Source organism: Anthonomus grandis, chromosome 4, assembly GCF_022605725.1.
Source record: "Anthonomus grandis grandis chromosome 4, icAntGran1.3, whole genome shotgun sequence".
NCBI lineage: Eukaryota > Metazoa > Arthropoda > Insecta > Coleoptera > Curculionidae > Anthonomus > Anthonomus grandis.
This window is the reverse complement of record NC_065549.1, coordinates 18,167,446-18,190,360: the sequence shown is the minus strand read 5'-3', so window position 1 is coordinate 18,190,360 and position 22,915 is coordinate 18,167,446. Positions and strand designations below refer to the sequence as shown.

Sequence of the window (22,915 nt, the reverse complement as noted above, 5' to 3'; positions counted from 1 at the left end):
GTGATCTTTATTACAATTTCTGAGTGGCAGTAAGTGTTTGGATTTTAATTTTTTGGTAATTAACATGCCATCTTAAAACTTTTGTGCCTTAAAGTTTAACGAAGCAGCAGAGGGAGAGGTTGTACCAGGCTCTAACTAAATTGTCCCTGATATTTTAATTTTCACTTTTCAAGCAAATTATTAGCAGTTAACAAAAACTAAAAATCGTGCTTGTTTTGAAAGTTATACGTCGCACTTGGGTTCGTGTTTCTAATTGCCGAGGTATAGTTGAACTTTCTCAACAAGTTAGACGAATAAATTTAACTCATTTAACATGTATTATTGTTTATATGTTAATTTGTTAAATGTATTTGCTCTGACAGTCTCATTTCTACCAAAGCCATATTTTAGCCATTAAGACACGCTTCTTACAAACATTACTAAATTAAAATATTTTAAGATTTTATTTCAATGATAAGTTTTCGTTGAGCTCAACGAACTCCTTAAGAAAAGGGAGTAAATGAAAGCTTAATAAGGTCTGACTTTTTTGTGCATATTTTTACAAATGTGTGATTTTAAATAGCAGTTTTCAAATAAATAAGAATTGCTATAAATGGCAATGGAGTATTGATGTGCATGAAAACTATTATAATTCGCATAGATTGTGTATGCTCTAATATTAATATTTCTTTTAAGTATTAAATGTGTCTCTTTCGGGTCATAAAGCGGTTTCGTCTCAATTTAGTTTATCAACAGTATCTCGACAATCAGCCTGTCATTGAAGTCGTCGGACAAATATTTTTTTTACAATGAAATGTTACTTTATGCTGAAATTTGCTTTTTTTTTATAAATAAGCTGTGTTGTCCCGTAAGAGTCAAAATTGAGTAAGTTTTTTCACAATCCCTCACATGGTATCCATAGTTATATGCCAAATATAGATATCAAAACTGAGCGAAATAAGTGCTTTAAATTGCGGACTATTCTAGAAAGACTCAGGAAAGGGCGAACATAAATCCTACATTTATAGAAAATATTTGATTCACTAACGAGTCGTCTTTTCCTATTCATGGTCGTCACAATCCATCTGTTGCCGTCGATTACTCAATAGAAAATAAACACTTGAGTATCGCAAAAAGTAGGTACGCAGTACCCTTAGAAGGTTATTGTATGGACTGGTATTTTAGGAAACCAAATTATAGGACGCTTTTTTATTGATAGCAATCTAAATGCCGAAAAATTCGATGGCCTAGATCTCCAGATTTATCCCTTAATGATTTTTTTTCTTTTGGGGATACCTCAAACAGACCATCTATCACCATAAACATGAACGTGCTAATACTTTGGAAGAGCTTCGTGCAAAAATAGTTCATGTCACAAACAATATACCAGTCGAAATGTTGGAAAACTCTAAAACAGAGTTTTACAATACATTAGGATATTATTGCGGAGGGTTGTTGGGTGGGGTCAGAAATAAAACAGAAACCTGTTTACCTAAATGTCGACGTTTCGACTTATATTAAGTCATCCTCAGGACACTAAGTCTAGGTTTCTTAAGTTATAATTAAAATACATTTATAATAGGAGCGTAGAATTATTTTTAACATGGGTTTAATTTGTAGGTGTTATTGTGGGCAAACTAGAATCAACAATTTGTTGATTCTAGTTTCAACAATTTGTTGATTGTAGTTTGCCCACAATAACACCTACAAATTAAACCCATGTTAAAAATAATTCTACGCTCCTATTATAAATGCATTTTAATTATAACTTAAGAAACCTAGACTTAGTGTCCTGAGGATGACTTAATATAAGTCGAAACGTCGACATTTAGGTAAACAGGTTTCTGTTTTATTTCTGACTCCACCCAACAACCCTCCGCAATATTGAAGATATTGGGTCACAAACACGAAATTGAAAATTAGGATATCGTTTGGCTCAATCAGGCGGCCTTTTGAGTACCTTTTAAAATAGAAAACTTTTGCCGGCATTTTTATTTTTATTTATTATATTTTTTCATTAATAAATTCTAAAATAAATAAAATACTTCATGCAGAATGTTTTATGTAACAGAATACCAGTGTTATTTCGCTTTGCGGCAAAAAAGATGGGAAAATAAATCGAGTATTTGACATAGGCTAGCATATCGTAATTTTTCTCCGGTTGAGAAGGCATCGAACTGGCAGAAGAAGTAAGAAGCCAATAGTCTTCAGGACAACGTAACCAGAAGAAGAATATAAAGATTAAACCAATCTCGATCAGAATCAGCGACCCTAAAAACTACAATTTACTCTATAATAATATAACTCTATAATATCACTTATAGTGATACTAATTTATACTTCAGACGTAATCACACAGAATGGTCGAACAAAGTGTAGGTGATTAAGTTCGCGTGTGGCATTAGATATTTATATTGCCAAGGTTAGGTTAGTTAATTAGACTACTTCTGAATTTGCAGGTGTTGTTTTTATGGGTTTAATAGGTTGGCCGTTAAGGGTTCCAGGGCTTAATGTGATATTGTGTGGTGCGGAATTTAAATATTTTAGGTGAAATATTCCAATAAATTCTTGTTTTCAGAGCTAGGTGGGTTACACAGCTCCTGCTTTAAAGGGGGTGATTTTTAGAGTTTAGCGGGGCTTATCTCAGATACCATGGGGTTCCAGGAGTTGAGCCCATGGAGACTATCAAGTGACCAAAATATACAATATACTAAAATATTAAAAATTTTACGGAAACAAGATTTCCATAAGCTTCGATCAGATTTTTTTTGTCGTTGAGCGTTATACCGTTATTTTGGAAACATCCTATATCTATATTTTATTAAATGATTAATAATAAGTTGGATATAGTTAAAATGCCCTTAATAGAAAAATGTTTATTGATTGGTAACAAAATAAAAATACTCTATTCTAAAAAATACTTTACTTAAGTAACTAATATAAGTGCCTTCTGTACAGAGTGCCTCCGATTAAGTCGGCACTATTGGTATCTTCATTAATATTTAAGATACAGGATCGGTTAAATTAGCAAACTAAGAGAATTTTTTTGTGTTGATTAAAATGGTGACAACAGAAAAAAAAATGAACATCTCGTTTTCGAGACAATGTAAAAAATAAACTTTTGTTAAATGGAATCCCCCGTATATTTTTACGTAAATCAAAAGATAATAATTTTCTTAATTAAAAGTTTTTTTACACTAATAGCTAAACCTAAAAATAAAGTTATAGCGATATTAATAATTTTCCAACAGTATTATCAAAAGTATAGGTAAATATATAAGTTTTCGGGAAAAAAAAGTTTTTCTTAGTTATTTTTAGTTACGCCCTCTAGTGATGATATAAGGAACTTAAAAATAATTTCCAGATTTTTCCTATGGTCGCTTTTATAATTGAAAAAATTCCATTGTTATCAGATGTACAGGTTCTGAGATACAGCCGCTTACCTCACTTTTTGCCCCGCCCTGTACATGTTAATGTACACATAGAGCTTGACTGAAAGCCGACTATAGATTTTTTTAAATTTACCTATTTACATAGTTTTACGAGACAACTAAACCAACCCTATATTCAATTGTCCGTCAAAATCCGTTGGATTTAACATTGATCGTTTAAATATCTTGCTATACTCGTAATAATCTTGTAACTGAAGGTAATTTTCAGTATCTCGAACTTATATAAGTATAATAAGAATTTTTTTAAAATTCTGAATTTTTCATTCAGTTCAATTCAGAAATTTTGAATTTTTCAAAAAACTATAATAAGAATTTTCAAGCCAATCAAATAAATATATTAATAGCATATCCTTTTCTTAGGAGTTCTAATTGATAATGGTGTCCCCACTGACTATAGTATATAAGAAACCGTTTGCTTTGGATATAGCTTGCATTTTGTTTAAACTCAGAAGAGTAAAATAAATAAAACAATAAATTGAGTCATTTTTATAAAATATTACAAACTTTACATAATTTAACCACACATTAATAAAAAATTAAACATTAAAACATTAATCGCCTTCACATACTTTCCCGACATTTCTCCTGTCAAATTTCAAAAAATCGTTGGACTGTTTATCAAAGAGATCACTTAGTGACCCACTGGATTTTAAGCTAAGGCTGCAGACTGAAGACTTGTTCCTTTCAAATCCCACCTTTTCATCTTTACCTTTCTTAGCCCTAATATCCGTCATGCTTCTCGTAAAATTGGTATTTGAAGTGTGATAAATGGAGGAAATCAAATTTGGAGACAGGGTATTTTCCATTAGTCTTTTGGCAGATGATTTTTCAATTAAGCTTTGAAGGCTTGGCGAGGGAAAGTCACATAGTTGGTTTAAAGCAGTTTGGTTATTACTATTTAATTGGTTTTCAAAGTTTTCCTTGAGTGACCTGATGCTCTTTTTAATATCTTCCTTCGACATGTTCCTAATCTCCAAAGCCTCATTTTCAAGGGCTTTTTCGAGGAGTGACGTTAGGGACTGTATGCATGATTTCAAACCTTGCTCCCTGTTCAGACGTTCTTTGTCACGCCTCACGTACTCACTGGGGCTTATGGAAAGCAGCTGCTCAACCTAAAATATCGAACCTCATAAACATGAATGTTATAGAAACACGAAAACAAAACTCACCCTTTCAGAAACTTTACTTTTTAATATAGACGAGTCGCCTTTAGCCAGTATCAAACCAAAATTGCCGCTACTCATCATTTTCCTCGGGGGGATCCTTGAATTTACGGGAACGAATACTTGTGGTCTTTGGTAAAACGGCATCTCAGTTGGTTTCTTTTGGAAAATATGATGGGCCGTTTGCAGTGTTACCAAGCTGTGAAAAGAGGTTTCACTTTCTAGGGAATGAAAAAAAAAATTGGTGGTTTAATGGCCAAGCTGTTACTATTTATGCTTAATTTCGTTATTGTTTAACAGTACAAAATATACTGTTTACCTAAGCAAAATAAAAACAGCAGTTCTATCAAATTTTTAAAGTTACTGTACAGTTGCCTTCACTTCTATTTTGTTGTTTATAAAAATACACTATCGGTGACGGCAACTATAGTTATATGTCGGAGTTGGGGCTAATAATCACATTTTGACATATTTGCATGGATTTGTGCCTTCCTCTGATTACATTTTGTTCAAAATTCAGAATATAAGTATAAATTATTTAACAAAAAAATCCTAAGGAAGTCGTGATTTAAAAAAAAGGATATTCTTATACTATATTTAGATTAGATATTAAAATTCATTTTAAGATCAAATTAACAATTAACAAAAATTCACAATAACTCAGTAATACAAAATTTTAAAAAATAAGATAAAGATTTATGGAATCACCAAATTTTAAAATAATGCTCATAAGACACCTCACTTAGACAGCTCATAAGAACTTAAGCAAAAAAGCCATATGTGATAAATGCGATTGAGGGAAAATGTACTGATAAGGAAGAGGTAAGTAGTTGAAATAAATAATCATTTATGAAGTGTGAAAATTTTATGCCAAAAGATTTCGTAAAGTTGTTGAGCTAATCTGTTGAATCTGTTGAAAATCCGTTTATACTAAGGGGATTAACCATAATTTCTGTTAAAAAATTGCAATGTATTAAGTTTGAAATTACTGAATTATTCCAGAAGAAATCATTCCTAACTTATTAGAAAGGTATTTTAATAGATTTTTTAAAATATGTATTAAAGAAATGAAGTTTTTATGTTTTATATTTTCATGTTGCTAATATGAATTAATTATAACTTGTCCTTTTTTTGCTTATATTACATTTCTAGGTTGTCTCTCTGTTTGAATTGTCTATAATGCGTACTTTTTTATCTTTTTCTGGTTAATAATTTTAAATTGAGAGAATGTTGATTTCTCATGGATCAACCAGACAACGTGCACATTTTATTAACTAAAATATTAAAATAATCGTTCGACTCATTTCAAAAAAAAAGTCAAAGTGCTCGAAAACAAAATTTTATTTTCAAAGTAATTACATCATAGATCATAGCTATCAAACATGTATTTGTATTTTATTTCGATTCAGATGCTATACGGTTAATCTATTGCGTTTTAAAATTTTATTTTCGGCACCCTTTGACTTATTGATTTGGGAATCTAAAAATTATTATGGTTTTACAAGTAGTCTCTTAAAATACATCTATTAAATCAAAATTCTTCTGTCTAATTTCTTAAGGTGTGTAATAAAAAAAATTAAAATTTATTAGAACTTTTTAGAAATTATAGGCATTTTGGCAACGTTGCATTAGATTTTTACGCAAATTTTATAGGCGCCTGCGTGACATTTGATTGAATATAAGAGAATGGTAGACACGTAAATTTTTACTACGAATATGTTAAATATTAATTAGGCTTTATCTTGTTTCTATCATACATGAAGAGTGAGATATAATATCCTAAAAAGTTCAACTTTCGTTTTCACCATGTATCTCAGAAAAAAATTGATCTTGATTTACTCTGTTTATGGCACTAAACATTACACAAAGTGGTGGGATATGTACGTCAAAACTGCAGGTCTCAACTGAAATAGGACACTATTGTGTAACAAGCAAAACGCTACACCAGTGTTAACCAAATCAAACTAAATATTAAAATAATGCAAAGAATAAAGCAACGTTGCCAAGCAGCAAATAGATCTCGTGTTCTCTCATCCCCATGGCTTATTATATTTAGAAATAACCATTTTTAACGGTAACTAACGAATGGAACGTGTTATCTATTATCTCTACATACCCACTTTTAATGTCTTTGGTATTTAGACATAAGAATTCAAAACAAACCCTGGAAATGTAAAAACTTACCTTTGATAGGGTGTCTCATTCTTAGTCTAGCCGCAGCCTTCGAGTTTGTCCTTCTCACCAAAGTGTTAATTTCAAAAAGGAGAAGGATGTGCACCACACAGACTACAGCGGCCAAAAATATTTCAATAGCAAAAGGAGGATATGATAGTAACCTTACTACTACCGTGCTGGACAAGAATTTCACCGTATTTATTATAATTTCGTCCATCTTTGGTAATTTTAATTTTACGAAAATTTTGAAAATTGACAAAAATAATGACGTGATGACGGATATGGACGACTTTTTTTACCTCACTTACTTAGGTATGACATTTTAAATGGTTGCGTTAATTGGGTTTGGTTTTCCCAGGTATAATTTAAAGAATTAAAGCTGCATTCACGCGGACAAATACTATGTTAGTTGATTTAAAAATGTGTGCAACTCTAGTTATGGATGTCCAGTTTTGTAATATCTGAACTCCTTCCCAGAACATTGGCTGACAGTACTTGTGGCTTAGGAACATTAGTTATCACTCTGCAATTCTCTCTCGGACTAATATCTAAATGTTCATGCTCTTTTATTTAAGTTATCTCAACTAAGATAATTCAGCAGTACAATGTAGAGATTTGTCGAATTGAACAAAAAGCCATTTTAAATGTTTTGAATTTTAAGACGTCCTTTTGACTTAAAGATTGTTATAAATCCTCTATCGAAAGTGTCCAGGACCAAGAACGACTGGAAGAAATAGTTTGTAGTATCATAGAAGTGGATTCAACATGAGAAGAAAGAATAGACTCTTGTAGAGAAACTGGATATCGATTATAAAAGTGTTACAGTATTTGGAAAAAATATGGGTACCAATGTTTCAAATATTCCAAAACTCGAAGAATTTTACCTTTAAGCGCCCTTCTCTGCATAATCATAGATTCCCCCACTTGTATACCTTGAGAAAGCTGAAATCATTTTATGCTTGTAGGGACCTCCAAACTGGCAACATCGAAATCGGTATCTAAATTGCAAACAGCATTTCATACTTGGAATTGCCAAATGACGAGCGGATTGCTCAAATGAATTTCGGTATTGGAAAATTTTGTCAGGTTAAGTTTTCCCGGTGGCTTATTGCCTAAAACATGAATCGGCAGAAGCAGGTAGTTGAACAATTGAATAATAGAAAGCTAGCTTTAGGAAGGAAACAGTAACGAAGAAATGGCAAGGTTGCCTAAATTGGGCTATCAGGCTATAAAAAACTACATAAATCAGCTTTAGAATTGGACATAATTATGCATAACGCGACCAAGCGCCAAATTCGTTTTTTTTTTGGTATTATTGTGTCATCTGACGGCCAAATACCATATTTATCTACGAAAAAAATCTCGAGCGTTAGAAAGCTATAAGTTAAGGATATATTTTAAATTAAACTAAGCGCCAAACGGTTTATAACACTAGTTGAATTTTGCATAAAACGACTAAATGCCACGAAATTGCATAGGTCAATTAAACGCCATGATACTGGGCGCTTGGCTTAGTAATGCAAATAGCAGTTAAGTGCGGTCACGTGATCTGGCATCGAAAAATAGGTAATATATCACGTGATATTTATCAAATTTTGATCATTTTTCTCGCAGATGCATTTACCGAACTTAGCTAGGAAATATCAACAGACGTTTCTTGAGTGATTTAATTTAAATTTTAAAAAAATCCTGACTGCTATTTTACTAAATCGCGCATATGAAATAAATTTAGAGGTAAGTAGATACTAAACTATCTAGTGCTACTATGAAATGGGGCAGTAATAGAACTTTTTAGATAATCGTTAGTTGTTACAAAGAAACTCTAGTTTTATTTGAAGTTTTTCAAGGTATACTATAGCTATGCAGTTGTAATTTGCTTAGCTTATTATGTTAATAAATAAAATGGTTTAGTTTTACTGTAATTTTGTTGTTTCTTTTACTTTAAAAGAAAAAGTGCTTTTACAGGATTTTCTAAAAGATTTGTAAGGGTTTTAAATAGTCACTTTTCATTTTAAGTCGGTGTTTCTAACAAAATTTTCGGCTGTTCATAGACTACCTTAATGAAAAATAGGGCTGTCAGTCGAAATATATAGTCTAAAAAGAAAATAAATGGCATTGCATAAACGCGCTATGCGACAAGTTTGGCGTGTGGTTCAATTTTGTAAAATAAAAAACCTAATAAGTAAAAAAGCATAACCAGACTAGGTGAAATTTTTTATCATAACTTCTAAAGTTTATTATTTTTTCCTAAAAGCTTACATAGTATAATTTGAAATAGTGTCTTGGTTATAGCTTGCAAAAATTAGATTTGTCAATTTTTAAGGGCATTCGAAACTTAATTGTGTTTTCCCACAATTGTTATTCTGGTGCTTGGTCGCGTTATGCATAACTACGTCCAATTATTCCAAGTGCAATAGTTTTCCCATTTCACCAAATGCGACCACTACTAGTTCAAAACCAAAGGTTCTTTTACATATAAGCACGGATATAGTCCCTTCGATAATATTCGAGATTCTCAACTCACTGCGCACCATAGTGCCGCAATATAATGATGATTCGATGAAACTATTCCAATATCAGACTTCGATAAGTCTAATATTGGAATAGAGTTCCCATTTAACTTAATACGTCAACATAGCTTAGGTTCTTTTACATTTCAAACGCCGATCGCAACAAAAATTAAAGGTAATTACAGTTCGGTTTTAGCAATAGTCGTGTTCGTATCACGACTTAGTTAGCTCCATTTCGGCGGGAATAAGCGTGGAAACCCCGAATGTGGAAATCGACTTCCACTAGCCAGTCGGAAAGTTACTGCAATCGGAACTAGGCGCTGTGAGTGAAGATTCCTATTAATCCAGAGTCCTTAAGAAGACACAAAAGAAATTGTATGTGGTGGCCAATTTAATTTAAATTTAATTAGCAAAGTTCGTCTGAAATCTTGAGACTTTAGAGGTGAGAGAGACCGGTTATTCGTAAAATCATTAGCAGTCTGGAAAGGTCACTTGAGTACAACTGTGCCCCGAAACAGAAGAGCCCCATTCTAAAGAGCGAAGGTATGAGGACACATATTATAAAGAAATACAAAGTCTCCTAAAAAGATCTCCCTCCACATGGCAATTTGGAAGGGAGCAGGCAAAAAAGGAAGTTTTCAAACAAAAAAATTGGATGAACAGCCATATTTGCTTATTCGAAAACCGCCCTCTTTGGACTTCTGGAGATAATATCTCTACAACCCAGAGGAGCACGTGAGGACAAGAAGAAAAATAATTGATTTTGATCTTCAAACTTCTCTTGTACGAAAGGCGAGAGGAACAAAATGATTAGTAAAAACTTCGCTTCAAGTTACTTTAAGCAACTCACTGCGCCACCTTTTTGTCCGACGGTTGCTGCAACCTAGGAATTGGAGTTATAGGCAGCAATTGTCGCGGAACCTTTTATGATATACGTAGACGCAGCCTAACTTATTGCAGCCGTTTTCCTATTTGTCCAATATAAAAAATCGCTATTGATATCGGTTGAGAGCCTCGCGGGCGAAAATCGCTGAATGTAAAACACTCCTTAAAGTATAACATCCGACAACTAAGCATACAGTGAACAGGAAAAACGTAAACAAATGAAGTAACATAACCTTAAAAGTGTTATGAAAGTTGTTAGCTTTTTATGAAAATTCTTTTTTTGTTGGATTTTTTCTGTTTTATTTAGTTTAATTGGTATTAATTCGTCGTACGACACCAGTATAATTCACGTTCATTTGTTTTAACCCACACTTTAAGTAGTTAAAATGAGCGAAGATAAAAAATCGGTCCTACAAGAATTCAAACTCGACGCCGACAATGAACTCCGCTTCGAAGTCGAATCTAAAGGCGAAAAAGTGTATTTAACACTAAAAAGCGGCCTGGCAGAGATATTCGGCACAGAACTGGTAAAAGGTAAAACTTACGAATTTACTGCGGGCGCCAAAGTAGCAGTGTTTACATGGCAGGGCTGTACCATTGAAGTTAAAGGCAAAACTGATGTCATTTATACTGCCAAAGAAACCCCAATGGTAGTTTATTCTAATTGCCATGCAGCCTTAGAGATTATGCGCTCTGAAAGTGAAAAAGACAATAAAAGGGGTCCTATTGCTATGGTTGTTGGGCCAACAGATGTTGGAAAGTCAACTTTGTGCAGGATCTTGCTAAATTATGGTGTTAGAATGGGTCGAAGACCTATATTTGTAGATTTAGATGTTGGGCAGGGTAAAGTCACTATTCCAGGATGTGTTGGTAAGACCTTAATTACATTATTTTGCTGGATAAAACCTTTGGTAATTTTTCTAAAGCATTTAATAAATCAGTCAGTATTTTAAACTAAATTATATTTCATACTTATGACATGAAATAAAATTCATCATCAAAATAAAACCATGTAATACTAATTTTAAGTCATAGTGTATGTAGCATACACAAAACATAAAATAATAACTGGAGATGCTTAAATGGTAGACAGTTTGAATTAACATTTCAAAATTTTGCCTGCAAGAATTCCTTGATGAGATAAAAAGGCTGGTGCCACCATTTCTTTAAGGTACATGCAAATAATTTGTCTGATATAGGGATTATAGTAAATTTTGCAGATGATTTGTGTTTTGCTCTGTTAACAATCAGAATAGTATTTTCTGATTTGCATAATATTAATATTTCAGCTACTGTTGGCTACATTTTTAGTAATAGTTTGCACCACGTTTCTTATCATATTAATATTCTAACTGACTCATCTTCATTAATGCTTGATGAATTTTATTTTGATTTTCGGAATGGCGACTTTGGGGCTATTAACTTTCATTTGGGGGCTATTGATTGGAGTATGAATTGTGATGGGTTGAATGTTGATGGTGCTGCGGGTAAGGTAAATGATATTTTACAGGATTGCATTGATTTGTATGTTCCTAAAAAGAGACTAAGGTCTTCATCTTTTCCTAAATGGTTTAGTCCTTTACTTAAAGACTTAATTTGTAAAAAGAAGGCTGCACACAGAAAATATACATCTACTCCCTCACCTGACTCTTATGCTCGTTTTTCGACTCTTAGATCTCGATGTAAAGTAGAACACGATCTTTGCTTTAGTAAATATATTAGTAAAGTGGAGAGGTCAGTGGTGGATGATAGTCGTTACTTTTGGAGGTTTGTCAATGACAAAAGAAAGAGCAATGCATTTCCAAATTCGATGTTTTTGGCTGGGAAATGGCAGAGTCTAGGAAAGCAATTACTGATTTGTTTGTTCTGTTGAAACTGTAGCAAAGTTTTTTGCTACAGTTTACGACAACTCTACTTATCCCATTCCTGATTCTCTTGAATTTGGTTCCCAGAATATTATTGTTGGACGCTTCACTCTCTCGGAGGTATTTTCTAAGATCCAGAAATTACCTAACAAGTTTATCTGTGGGCCAGGTAATATAATGTCTTTTTAAAGAGCTGTATTTATACAATTAGTAGGCCTCTCCAGATGATCTTTAATATGTCTTTACAGGACTCTACCTTCCCAGAAGCTTGGAAGCACAGTTTCATCATGCCTATATTTAAGGCTGGCAATAGGGAGGATATTGCCAATTATCGTGGAGTATGTATTCAAAACTCATTGGCCAAATTGTTTAATAGTTTGGTTTGCGGTCAGCTAATATGGCAATGCAAAGGAATCGTTAGTGAAAAACAGTCAGGATTCTCTTCTGGGAAATCCACAACCAGCAGTTTGGTTCAATACGAGTGTGATCTGTTGGGGGCTTTGGAGGGGGGGATTCAGACTGATGCAGTCTATACCAACTTCTCCAAGGCCTTCGACAGGGTGAACTTTGGTCTCTTGCTGGCCAAGTTGGAAAGTGCTGGTTTTTATGACTCCCTCTTAAAATGGCTAAAGAGTTTTCTGATAGGAAGAACTCAGAGTGTGAAGGTGCATGGCTGTACTTCTGCACCTACTAATGTAGTCTCAGGGGTTCCTCAGGGATCTCACTGTGTCTCTCTGCTCTTCAATCTATTTGTGAATGATATTGTTAATGTGATCAATCATAATTCTGTAAGTTTGTATGCTGATGACCTGAAGCTCTACATGCAGGTGAATGATATAGCCAAACTTCAGGAAGACCTTGATGCTTTGTGTGAGTTGTCAGTGATGAACGGATTGAGGCTCAATATTTTTAAGTGTTGCTACATATCATTTCATAGAGGTTCAAAGAGATTCAATTCTACATATAGTATCCTTGGTAAGTCCTTGCAGTATGTGAATGTAGTCAAGGATTTGGGTGTGTGGTTCGATGAGCATCTGAGATTTGTCATCATATCTCTAAAATAACTTTAAAGGGACTAAGAGTGTTGGGTGCTGTAAACAGGTATAGTTCACATCTCTCTCTGCAAGCCTATAGACTCCTTTATGTCTCACTGGTTAGATCTTATCTTGAATTCTCTTCAGTAGTGTGGTCTCCTCTATATCAGAATTCAATAGATATGATTGAGAGAGTACAAGATGGATTTTTACGGTGTGCTGCATTTAGAATGGGCATTAGCTTTGACGAGTACCATCGTGAGGACATGAGAGTAAGATTTAACCTGGATACATTGGCCAAAAGGCGTGTGAACTCTGATCTTTGTTTTGTCTTTAAGCTGGTTAATGGCCTGATTAATGCTCCTGACCTTCTTTCTAAAGTGGGTCTCAATGTTCCAAATAGAACTCTACCCAATTTTGACCTTTTTCATGTTCCTATGCACAGAACTGAATATGGCCGTCATTCTCCTATCGATAGATCTCTGAGTGTCTTAAACGCTCATAACATTGATTTATCTAGTAGTTCACTGTCCGTTTTTAAGAATAGCCTGAGCAGACTATGGCTGTAATGGTGTCAACTCAGTTCTTAGATATATATATATTTATTTACATTGTATCAACTCACTAGGTTAAGTTATCTATTATGTAATAATCTATTTTGTACATTTATTTTGGAAAATGGGAATTCCCGTAAATTTAATAAAATAAAAAAAAAAAAACTGTAAAACTAAAAAACTAAATGTTGATGTATTGAATCTATATGCAAAGACAAAAGCTTGTTGATATATAATAATAAACCAGATTAAAACTTTAAACCACTAAACACAAGATTAGGAAACGTGTTTAAGTGGCTTCTCTCAAATTGAAAATAAGCTTTATTGTTTAGAACACAAAATGCTTATAACAAAGCTATCACAAAAATATTGAATTAACCAGTAAAAGAAAATGCAATAATAAAATAAGAAGACAGTATAAAATTTGTTTAGAAAGTATTCAAGTAGTTAGCTTTTTCTAACATTAATTTCTTAACTCCTATCCTAAATTATTTATAAGATAATTATAGTCTTTCTAAGCAACAGTGTTTTGGATAAAGCCATTGTGGGTATTGGCAATTTTATAGTAAATGATGAACAGGTGGGATTTTAAATATTGAGTGAATGATGAAGAATACTTTTTATGCATTTATGTCTTAAGTATAAAAATCATATTAACCCTCTTTATTGTCAAAGTAATTCTATGCTTTTCTTACTCTATAGTATAGATTACTTTATATGTAAATGCTCCTGGTCACAATATTTCCTCCTGTTAGTCCTGGTTACAATATTGACTAAACATTCAGCCATTGTAAATTAAAAGAGCTAATTTAAAGTTTAAGTTGTCTTATAAAATTATAAAAATTTCATAGAACAAATTAGCAATTACTGTTGCTGAGCTGATATAAACTACATAACCATGTCATTTTGTGCGATACTAAGTTTAAATTTTTTTTATTTCCAAATCCAAACCATTATCAAAGGATCACTATAACCAGTGCGAGTCTGTGAGTGTTTGTGTTTTGTATAGGTTGACATGCTCTTTAGAAATAAACAATAAAAGGCATTTTTTTAAAAATTATCCATAATATATGTATTTCAATTTTGGGACCCACTGGATAATTTTCACATAAAGCTTTAAAAATGTTCAAAACTGTTTTTAAGTATATTTAAGATAATATTAAATAGTAAATGGGCTACATTTTAAGCATTTGTTAAACATTTTTTTGAATATAACAACATAAATTATACTAAATTAAAAAAAAATCATTTTAATTGTATAATTTTTTTAATCTTTCAAAATATGCAATAGAAAATTAGGGTTGCTATTTCAAAAAATCCCCAACGACGTCATATTTTATTTTTGGGACACACTATATAACTTCAACAAAAAAAGCGCAGGTAAAAATAATTAACCCCAAGTTACACACCCGCACTGTATATAGAGGTTGGTAGGTCAATGTGTGTTATTTTTCAAAAAATACAGTTGACCCTGATGACACTGTCTTTTTGTTACACTTTCTTCCATCTTAAGTTTTTAGTATGTCTCTTAAGATATTATCTAAATACAGATTAGAATTTCATCTTCATATTAAAACTTTTTGAGATAGAAACTTTCCTCAGGAAACAAAATTAGGTTCGTTTATTGTTTATTTGTAATTTAAAGTAAATCAAATATATATATTTATAATCAAATATATATATATATATATATATATATTCTTCAGTATTTAGTATAATACCCTTTAGCCCTTATAACAGCAATGCATCCTTTTGGCATGGATAAAATAAGTTTGTTTATAACATCATGATCGATTGACAACCAAGTATCCTGAAGAGCTTCGAAAAGTTCTCCAGCATTTTTGAAATTCCTGGTTCTACACCTGTTATCCACAATTTCCCAAAGATTTTCTATTGGATTTAAATCCGGAGATTGGGAGGGCCACTTCATAACATTAATTTTTTCATCATGAAGAAACTCTTTTATTAGCCTTGAAGAATGTTTTGGATCATTGTCATGTTGAAATTGATATAACAGCGGCATATTTTCTTCAGAATAGGGTAACATAACATTCTTTAATATATCCTTGTACATAAATCGATCCATAATCCCTTCTATTCTGTGAAGAGGTCCCATACCATACCCCAGCAGCCCCACACTAAAACTGAACCACCACCATGCTTAACTGTAGGAGAAGTGTACCGAGGATTAAATCTTTTGCCTACAGGACGTCGAACGTATGCAGCACCATCACTTTTAAATAAATTGAATTTTGATTCATCGCTAAAAATAACTCTGCGCCACTGATCAATAGTCCAGCCCTGGTGTTCTCGAGCAAATTCAAGTCGGGCCTTCACGTTCTTCTTGCCTTCACGTTCTTCTTGGAAAGAAGAGGCTTTTTTGCTGGTCTGCGTCCAAACAACTTATTTTTAAATAGACGCCGCCTTATGGATCGTTCACTAAGATCGGAACACCCACTGCCATCCAAAAGTCCTTTAATTTTTGAAGAGGACAAAAATGGGTTTTGCCTGGAAATCCGAACAATCATTTTGTCACTTTTTTTTTAAGTTTTCCGGGGACGTCCCGAATTTTTTTTGGGTACTACCAGCCCTGTGTTATTGTATCTTTTTACTACACGTTATACAACTGATCTGTGAAGAGCAAAATTTTTTGCAATGGATGACTGTTTGATGCCTGACTTATACTGATTAATTATAAGTTGCCTCACTTCAACAGACACGGCTTTACCACGACTCATACTGTTATTTAAATAAGTTAAAATAACTACCAAGAAATCACAATATAAATTGTTTCAATATTGCACTTCAACAGATTGAAAGAGCACTAAATTTCAAATGTTGCTATAATTATGACCAGGTGAAATATTTGCAATTATAAATATTTATTGTCAGCAAAAAAACAGGTAGGCTTTTTTTATTTGAATGAGAAATTTTGTTTAAATATTAAGAGGCCAATTAAACCAGTGGCGTACTTTATATAACTATATATATATATATATATAATCGTAAAAGTTATATATATATAGTAGTTATAAGTTATATATATATAGTAGTATATATATATATATATATAATGAGGCGAGATTTGAATGTAATGTATAATGTCATTTCTAAATCAGTCATCAGTCTTCTGTGAATGGGGTGTGAATTAAAATAATTTTTATTTACAAAATTATATGCATTTATGGAAATAAATAATGTTTTTTAACTTTTATTATTTCTAACATGAAATCTTTTTGTTTATCTATTTTGTTGGGTATTATGTCACTATTTCAATAAATATCAATTTAGAAAATACTATCTTATACACTCTTATTATTCCCTCATTTAGAAGAAATATTCTTTTCAATAATTGAGCGTAGATTGAGATAAAATTTTTTAAATTGATATTATTGAAATAGTGACATAATACCCAATGTATAAAGATAATAAATAATAGATAACTATAATTGTGAATTTGTCGGAACCATTTTGATTTTACTCACAAACATGTTAAAAATTATTTGTTTTTTCTAATAATTAGGAGCACTTGTAATTGAACGTCCTGCATCAATAGACGAAGGGTTTTCTCAAGAGGCGCCCTTGGTATATAATTTTGGCCACAAGAGTCCTTCAGACAATTTTAAGCTATATAAAAAGATCGTCAACCAATTGGCGTCTACTGTTAAAGAAAGGCTGGAAGTTAACAAAAAAAGTATGGTTTGTTATATATCTGAATGAAAGAATTGTAATTAAGGAATAGATATTCGTTTTTTTAGCAAGACATTCAGGTGTAATTATAAACACTTGCGGTTGGATAAAAGGGAATGGTTATAAGCTGCTACTTGATTCATGCCATGCATTCGAAGTAGATGTTATTATGGTGTTGGATCAAGAAAGACTATATAATGAATTGGTTAGAGACATGCCTGCATATGTTAAGATTGTCTTTCTACAGAAAAGTGGTGGGGTAAGTTCCTATTTTGTTTTTTGATTATTGGGCAAACCGTAAAAATTTTTGAAATGGTTTTTTCAATATAGAGAATCATATGAATTTTGGTTTTATGCCTACATCTTTAGAAAAGTTTAATGAAAGATTAAAGAAAAGGTGATATAGGTCTTAGTATATTCCTAGAACTGTCCTAGAAGGGCGTTCTATTAAGTGGATCAGAATTTTCCTTTATAAACATTTTATATGAATATAATATGTAATAATGTGTTGGAGTCTTAAATGGTTTCATGACATTCTTTCATATTGATCCGCTAAATAAGAAATTACAAATTCTGTGTCTGTATGTGGTTTCAGTTAAAACATCATAATTATGATGACTGGATTTTAATTTTGCAGTTAGGTACTATCTATAGGCACATTATACATATTTAAAATTGTGTTCAGAAAAAAGTATTATTTTGAAATCTCTCAGAAAGAAATTGTCACATGCTATTTATCTTAAGTTCTTTTGAAAAAGGAAAATGTTACCCTTCCTTGCATAAAATACCAAAAACTAGTGTGTCTATACGTAACAGCACCTGTCACAACATAACATCCATGGGGCATTACTGAAATTGATGCTACTTCATTCGATTTTTCAAGGCAAAGCCAGACTAGAATTACAACGGATGAGATGTAACTACAGCTAACTCGAATAATAGGATAGCAAGAAATTGGGACAATCTGTGAAGATAAAAAATTAGAAATTATGTCAGATTACATGATTGGGAATCATAAACTTTAATAGAAATAGTGTATCAGAGCAGAAAAGAGTGAATACGACAGTAAGCGTAGGATCCGTGGGGATTTGATATGGTAGATAGACGGATCAAAGACCGATGAAGGCGTGGGTATTAGACGAGATATTCCGTCCATTAGGAAATCTTGCCTCGGTCTTTTAAACAGAAATGTGCAATACTCGAATGTGGAAGAGAACATAATAGGAGAGCCAGAGCCTATATATCTATCTATATCCTAATAATATCTGAGAGCCAGGCAGCCCTTGCTAACCCTAGTTATATTACAGCTGGTATGAAACTCCCCATTATCTCTAAAGAAGCTGGAGCAACCTAGCCCTAAATAAAACTTGTGTGGATACCGGGACCCAGTGGTGTACCAAAAAATGAAAAAATTGATGAACTTGCTAGAAGAGGATCTATTAGTCCCTTTATTAGAGCCTACATTGGTGTTGCCCAAAAATACCACCTCTTTGCAGAAAAGAACCAAAAAACGTCCGACATATAATCTCCACTGTGTTGAGAAGGGGTAAGCACAAACTAGACCTAGAGACTAGACACACTAAGACCACATCAGCAAAATACCTATGCAGGGCGCATATTCGTATGTAGCGGACGCAATTCTGCACGTTGTCTCGATCGGGTCCAGTCTAACTACATCTCGTTAAAGTACAAGTTAGAGACGTATTAGAATTAAAATTGCTTACACGTGTCTTCTACATACGTGACGTTTAAATGCATGTCATTATGTATAGGTAGAAAAGTTTATAAAGAACCGGCTGCTCAATATGCGCACAAACCCATTTTTCAACACAAAATCGATAGAAAATCCGGTGGCAGAGAGAAAAGACGAACGCAATATATTTTCTCTCGCTTCTTATTAAAGAAACCGCAAGAACAAAGCAGCCGCCGTACTTCGTTTCTTTGTACCTGCCGGGGATTTAAAGCCTATGACGTAGCCTGAAGGCCTACTCAGTGTCGGCTCGTACGGGAAGTGAGTTAATCGTGTTATAAGGCATTTAAAATCTGTTGTGTGTTTTTTTTTAAGTATAATAGTGAAATAGACTATAGTTTTTTTAGTTAGACTATCCGATTTTTATTGTAAAAGGTAAGTAAAATTGGTTTAAATTATTCAATTGTCTGATAATTTTAAAAAAATAAATGAAAATTAATTACTGTTTCGTAAATAATGGGTTACTGATTTTTCGCTCAGGCCAAATTTTTTTGTTATTTCTATATAAAGTAATACCAAAAATGATATTAAAATGTAATACGCAGAAATGATACTCTTAGTTCATTGATTGGATAAGCGGGTACTTATACTTTTCAGTCCCAGTTCCCTACCCACATTTTCACCTATAATATTTAGTCAACCTTTTACCATTATCAATATTGATATTTTGATAATTAATACCACACTGACAACTTTATACGATTATTTTAAAATCTTTTATTCTTCTGTTTTTAGGGTCAAAAAGCGGAGACTATCATGATGACATGAACCATCACAACTTCATGAAATGGGCCGAAAATCAGTTAATTTCAAATTTACTACCTAATTCCGTCCTAGTATTAGACAATGCAGCTTATCACAATGTGCCTGTAGTCAAGAATGTTACATCTGGAAGTAAAAAGCAGGAAATAGTTGACTGGCTCAAGAAACGTAATTTTACATTTGATGCAAAACTCACCAAGACAGAGTTATATGAAGTAGTGTCTGAAAATAAAAAAAATTATCCTGTAAAAACCAAGTTGGACGACCTAATGGAAAAGCATGGACACATTGTGTTACGTTTGCCTCCATACCACCCAGAGCTTAATCCGATAGAAAAAATTTGGGCAACTGTTAAGAATTGGGTGGCAAGCAGAAATTCCACTTTTAAATTGGCGGATGTTGAAACTTTGACAAGGCAGAAATTTGCGGAAATTTCGAATGATGAGTGGATAAATATTTGCAACCATATAGACAACATAGAAAAACAATATTTCGAAAGTCATCACCTTTTTGATGAAGCATTGGATTATTTAAAATTTACAGTAAATACAGGCTCATCTGATGAAGAGATCGAATGGTCTTCATCGGATGAATCTGATTTAGGTTGTAATACACTATCTGATAGTGAATAAAAATATATAATATTTAATTTTATTTTTATTTATAATATAAGAAACAAATTATATATATTATATAAATATATAATATATATAATTTGTTTCTTTACACAAGTCGTTTAAAATACCTAATCCTTAAAAAAAAATGCGAATAAAGAATAATTTTCAGCTACCTATTTGAAGTCCTGTTTTAAAAATAATTAGCGAACTGCATCCTCCTGTAAATAAAACTATTTTTTATTAGATATTTTATGGGCAAATCACAATGCTAAAAAATATAATTTTAATTTATCTAAATTTTTTTAAACGAATCTCGGAGCAATTAAATTCATATATATGCATTCTTAGTTGGTATTTCAACTAAATCAAACGCACTTATAATATCGCTAGCTATACCTACTAAAAATCTAGGGCTATTTAAACTCTAGTACAAATAAATATTAATAATTTCAACAAGTGTGCCGCCTCCACTGTCTTCAGACCTCGACATAGTCATCTGACCCGATCGATAGAATAACGAGATGCGCGAATTTTGCCGCCTGTTGATGTCACCGGTTCTTTATAAACTTTTCTAACTATACATATATTTATTAACATTACTTATTTTAAAAAATGAACAAGAATAACAAATTATTGTCAAAAATAAATATATTATTTTTTTAACTTATTTCCTCCAAGTCTCACTTTTTTTCTACACACATTTTTAATGAATCTGCGGTCTGTTTTTTCCATTGTGGCCAAGAGATCTTCCAGAATTGTCTTTAAATAAATAAATAAATAATGCTGTTATTTATACTTTCCAATAATGTACATAGGCGACGTCTAGCCAAAGGCTAATCTACTTTTTCCTCCAATTTTTCTTCTTGCTGCTGATGTTCGCTGAATAGGTATTTGATTTTCCACGACTTGATGGAGCAGAAATCTTTTTTTTTGAAGGAATGCAGAATGATAACAAAGAACGACCGGTAACCGGAAAAAATTGTTTAGGATATTGTTCGAGTCTAGTGACTATACCATTAGAAAATTTACCAGGCAAAGACACAGTAGGTTGCAGTGTCCCATTGCTAGATGGTATGACGCTTTCCAAGATAGGTTCTGTTATTTGAGTATCTTATTGCTGGAAAAGCATTCCTTATGGTGCATTTTTACCTTGTCTTTAGGTGGTTAGTTCTGGGAGTGGTATTACTTATGTCTTTACAAACCTAAATACAAGTAAAGCTAATATATAAAATAATATGGGCATTAAATTACTTTACATTAAGTAAAAGAATAATGTAAATTTGGTAAACCTCTTAAAAAGCACTTCCTTGTTAGTCTTAAATCCAACATAATATATTTGATTTGATGTTGATTTGATTAGTACAGAGAGTTGACTGATAAAAATACGTTTCCTGTTTAATCCTTTTGTATTTTCTTTTCCTTTCCTTTGGCTTTCTGGTTGCCTAACCCTGAAGAAGTCAATAAGGAGAGACATGTGTCAACGAGTACTATTGTTGCGTTTTTTATTTTAATTTTTAATGATCGTTCCCCTTTAATATTCTTTGTGGCAACGTCGCATATAATATGTTGTGTCATTACTACGTCTTAACATGCCAGACAAGAAGCATGTAATTATTAATTATTATATTCTATACTTTCTATAGTATTTTGTATTTTTTAAGTTTCGTAAGGAGAAGTAATCAATAGAAACTAAACACAAATTCAACAATGTGTATCCAATTTACCGGCCATTTCGAACAGCAATATTTTCATCATTTCGAACTAGCAATATAAAACTACAGGGAAATGGAAAGCTCCAACTAATGTGTCAGCAACGTAATCCCCAACAACCATCTATATTTTTTTATATTTCTTTCGAACTTGCGGAGTATCTCGACAAAACTAGTTTCTTATAATAAATTATCTTGTTGTATTTACAGGTTGTAGAGCTGTCAAAGAGTGCCAGAATAGAAGCGAGAGACCAAAGAATTAAAGAATACTTTTATGGAACGCCAAAAAATCAGCTGTACCCCCATTCTTTTGATCTAAAATGGTCCGAAGTAAAAATTTTTAAAATAGGGGCACCTCCACTACCTGATTCATGTCTACCACATGGTATGAAACCGGAGGATCATCTAACCAAACTAGTCCCGATAACTCCAAATCCAGGAATTTCGCATCACATTTTAGCAGTCAGTTTTGCTGAAAAGGAAGATGATGATGTAATTTTATCGCATGTAGCCGGATTTGTATGTGTGTAAGTAACTATGCTTTAACTTAAACCAGCTGTATTTTGCCTAACGAGCGTTTATTAAAATTTTATAGTTCACATATTGATACAGAGAGGCAAACTATTACTTTGTTATCACCACAGCCTAAGCCACTACCCAACAATATCCTTGTGTTGTCTGAGTTACAATTTATGGATAGTCACTGATTCCCGTATCTGTAGGGTGGTACATAGGATTTCATTTCTAGAAGTTAGTATTTATTATGGTTG

At 32.6% G+C, this 22,915-nt stretch overlaps 2 protein-coding genes across 2 annotated transcripts; one reads left to right on the top strand and one right to left on the bottom strand.

Annotated features, from left to right (window-relative positions):
• Positions 1-3,906: 3,906 nt before the first annotated feature.
• LOC126735601 (uncharacterized) lies at positions 3,907-7,081 on the bottom strand. The gene is made up of 3 exons (XM_050439646.1): positions 6,779-7,081; positions 4,601-4,815; positions 3,907-4,543 (listed from the first exon to the last, which is right to left on the bottom strand). Exons 1-3 carry the CDS (start codon positions 6,984-6,986, stop codon positions 3,983-3,985), a joined length of 984 nt encoding a protein of 327 aa, XP_050295603.1. The 5' UTR covers positions 6,987-7,081; the 3' UTR covers positions 3,907-3,982.
• Positions 7,082-10,368: 3,287 nt separating this feature from the next.
• Positions 10,369-22,889, top strand: LOC126735026 (protein CLP1 homolog). Its single transcript, XM_050438896.1, has 5 exons — positions 10,369-11,034; positions 17,141-17,311; positions 17,376-17,566; positions 22,356-22,672; positions 22,741-22,889. Exons 1-5 carry the CDS (start codon positions 10,551-10,553, stop codon positions 22,850-22,852), a joined length of 1,275 nt encoding a protein of 424 aa, XP_050294853.1. The 5' UTR covers positions 10,369-10,550; the 3' UTR covers positions 22,853-22,889.
• The last annotated feature ends 26 nt before the right edge of the window (positions 22,890-22,915 follow it).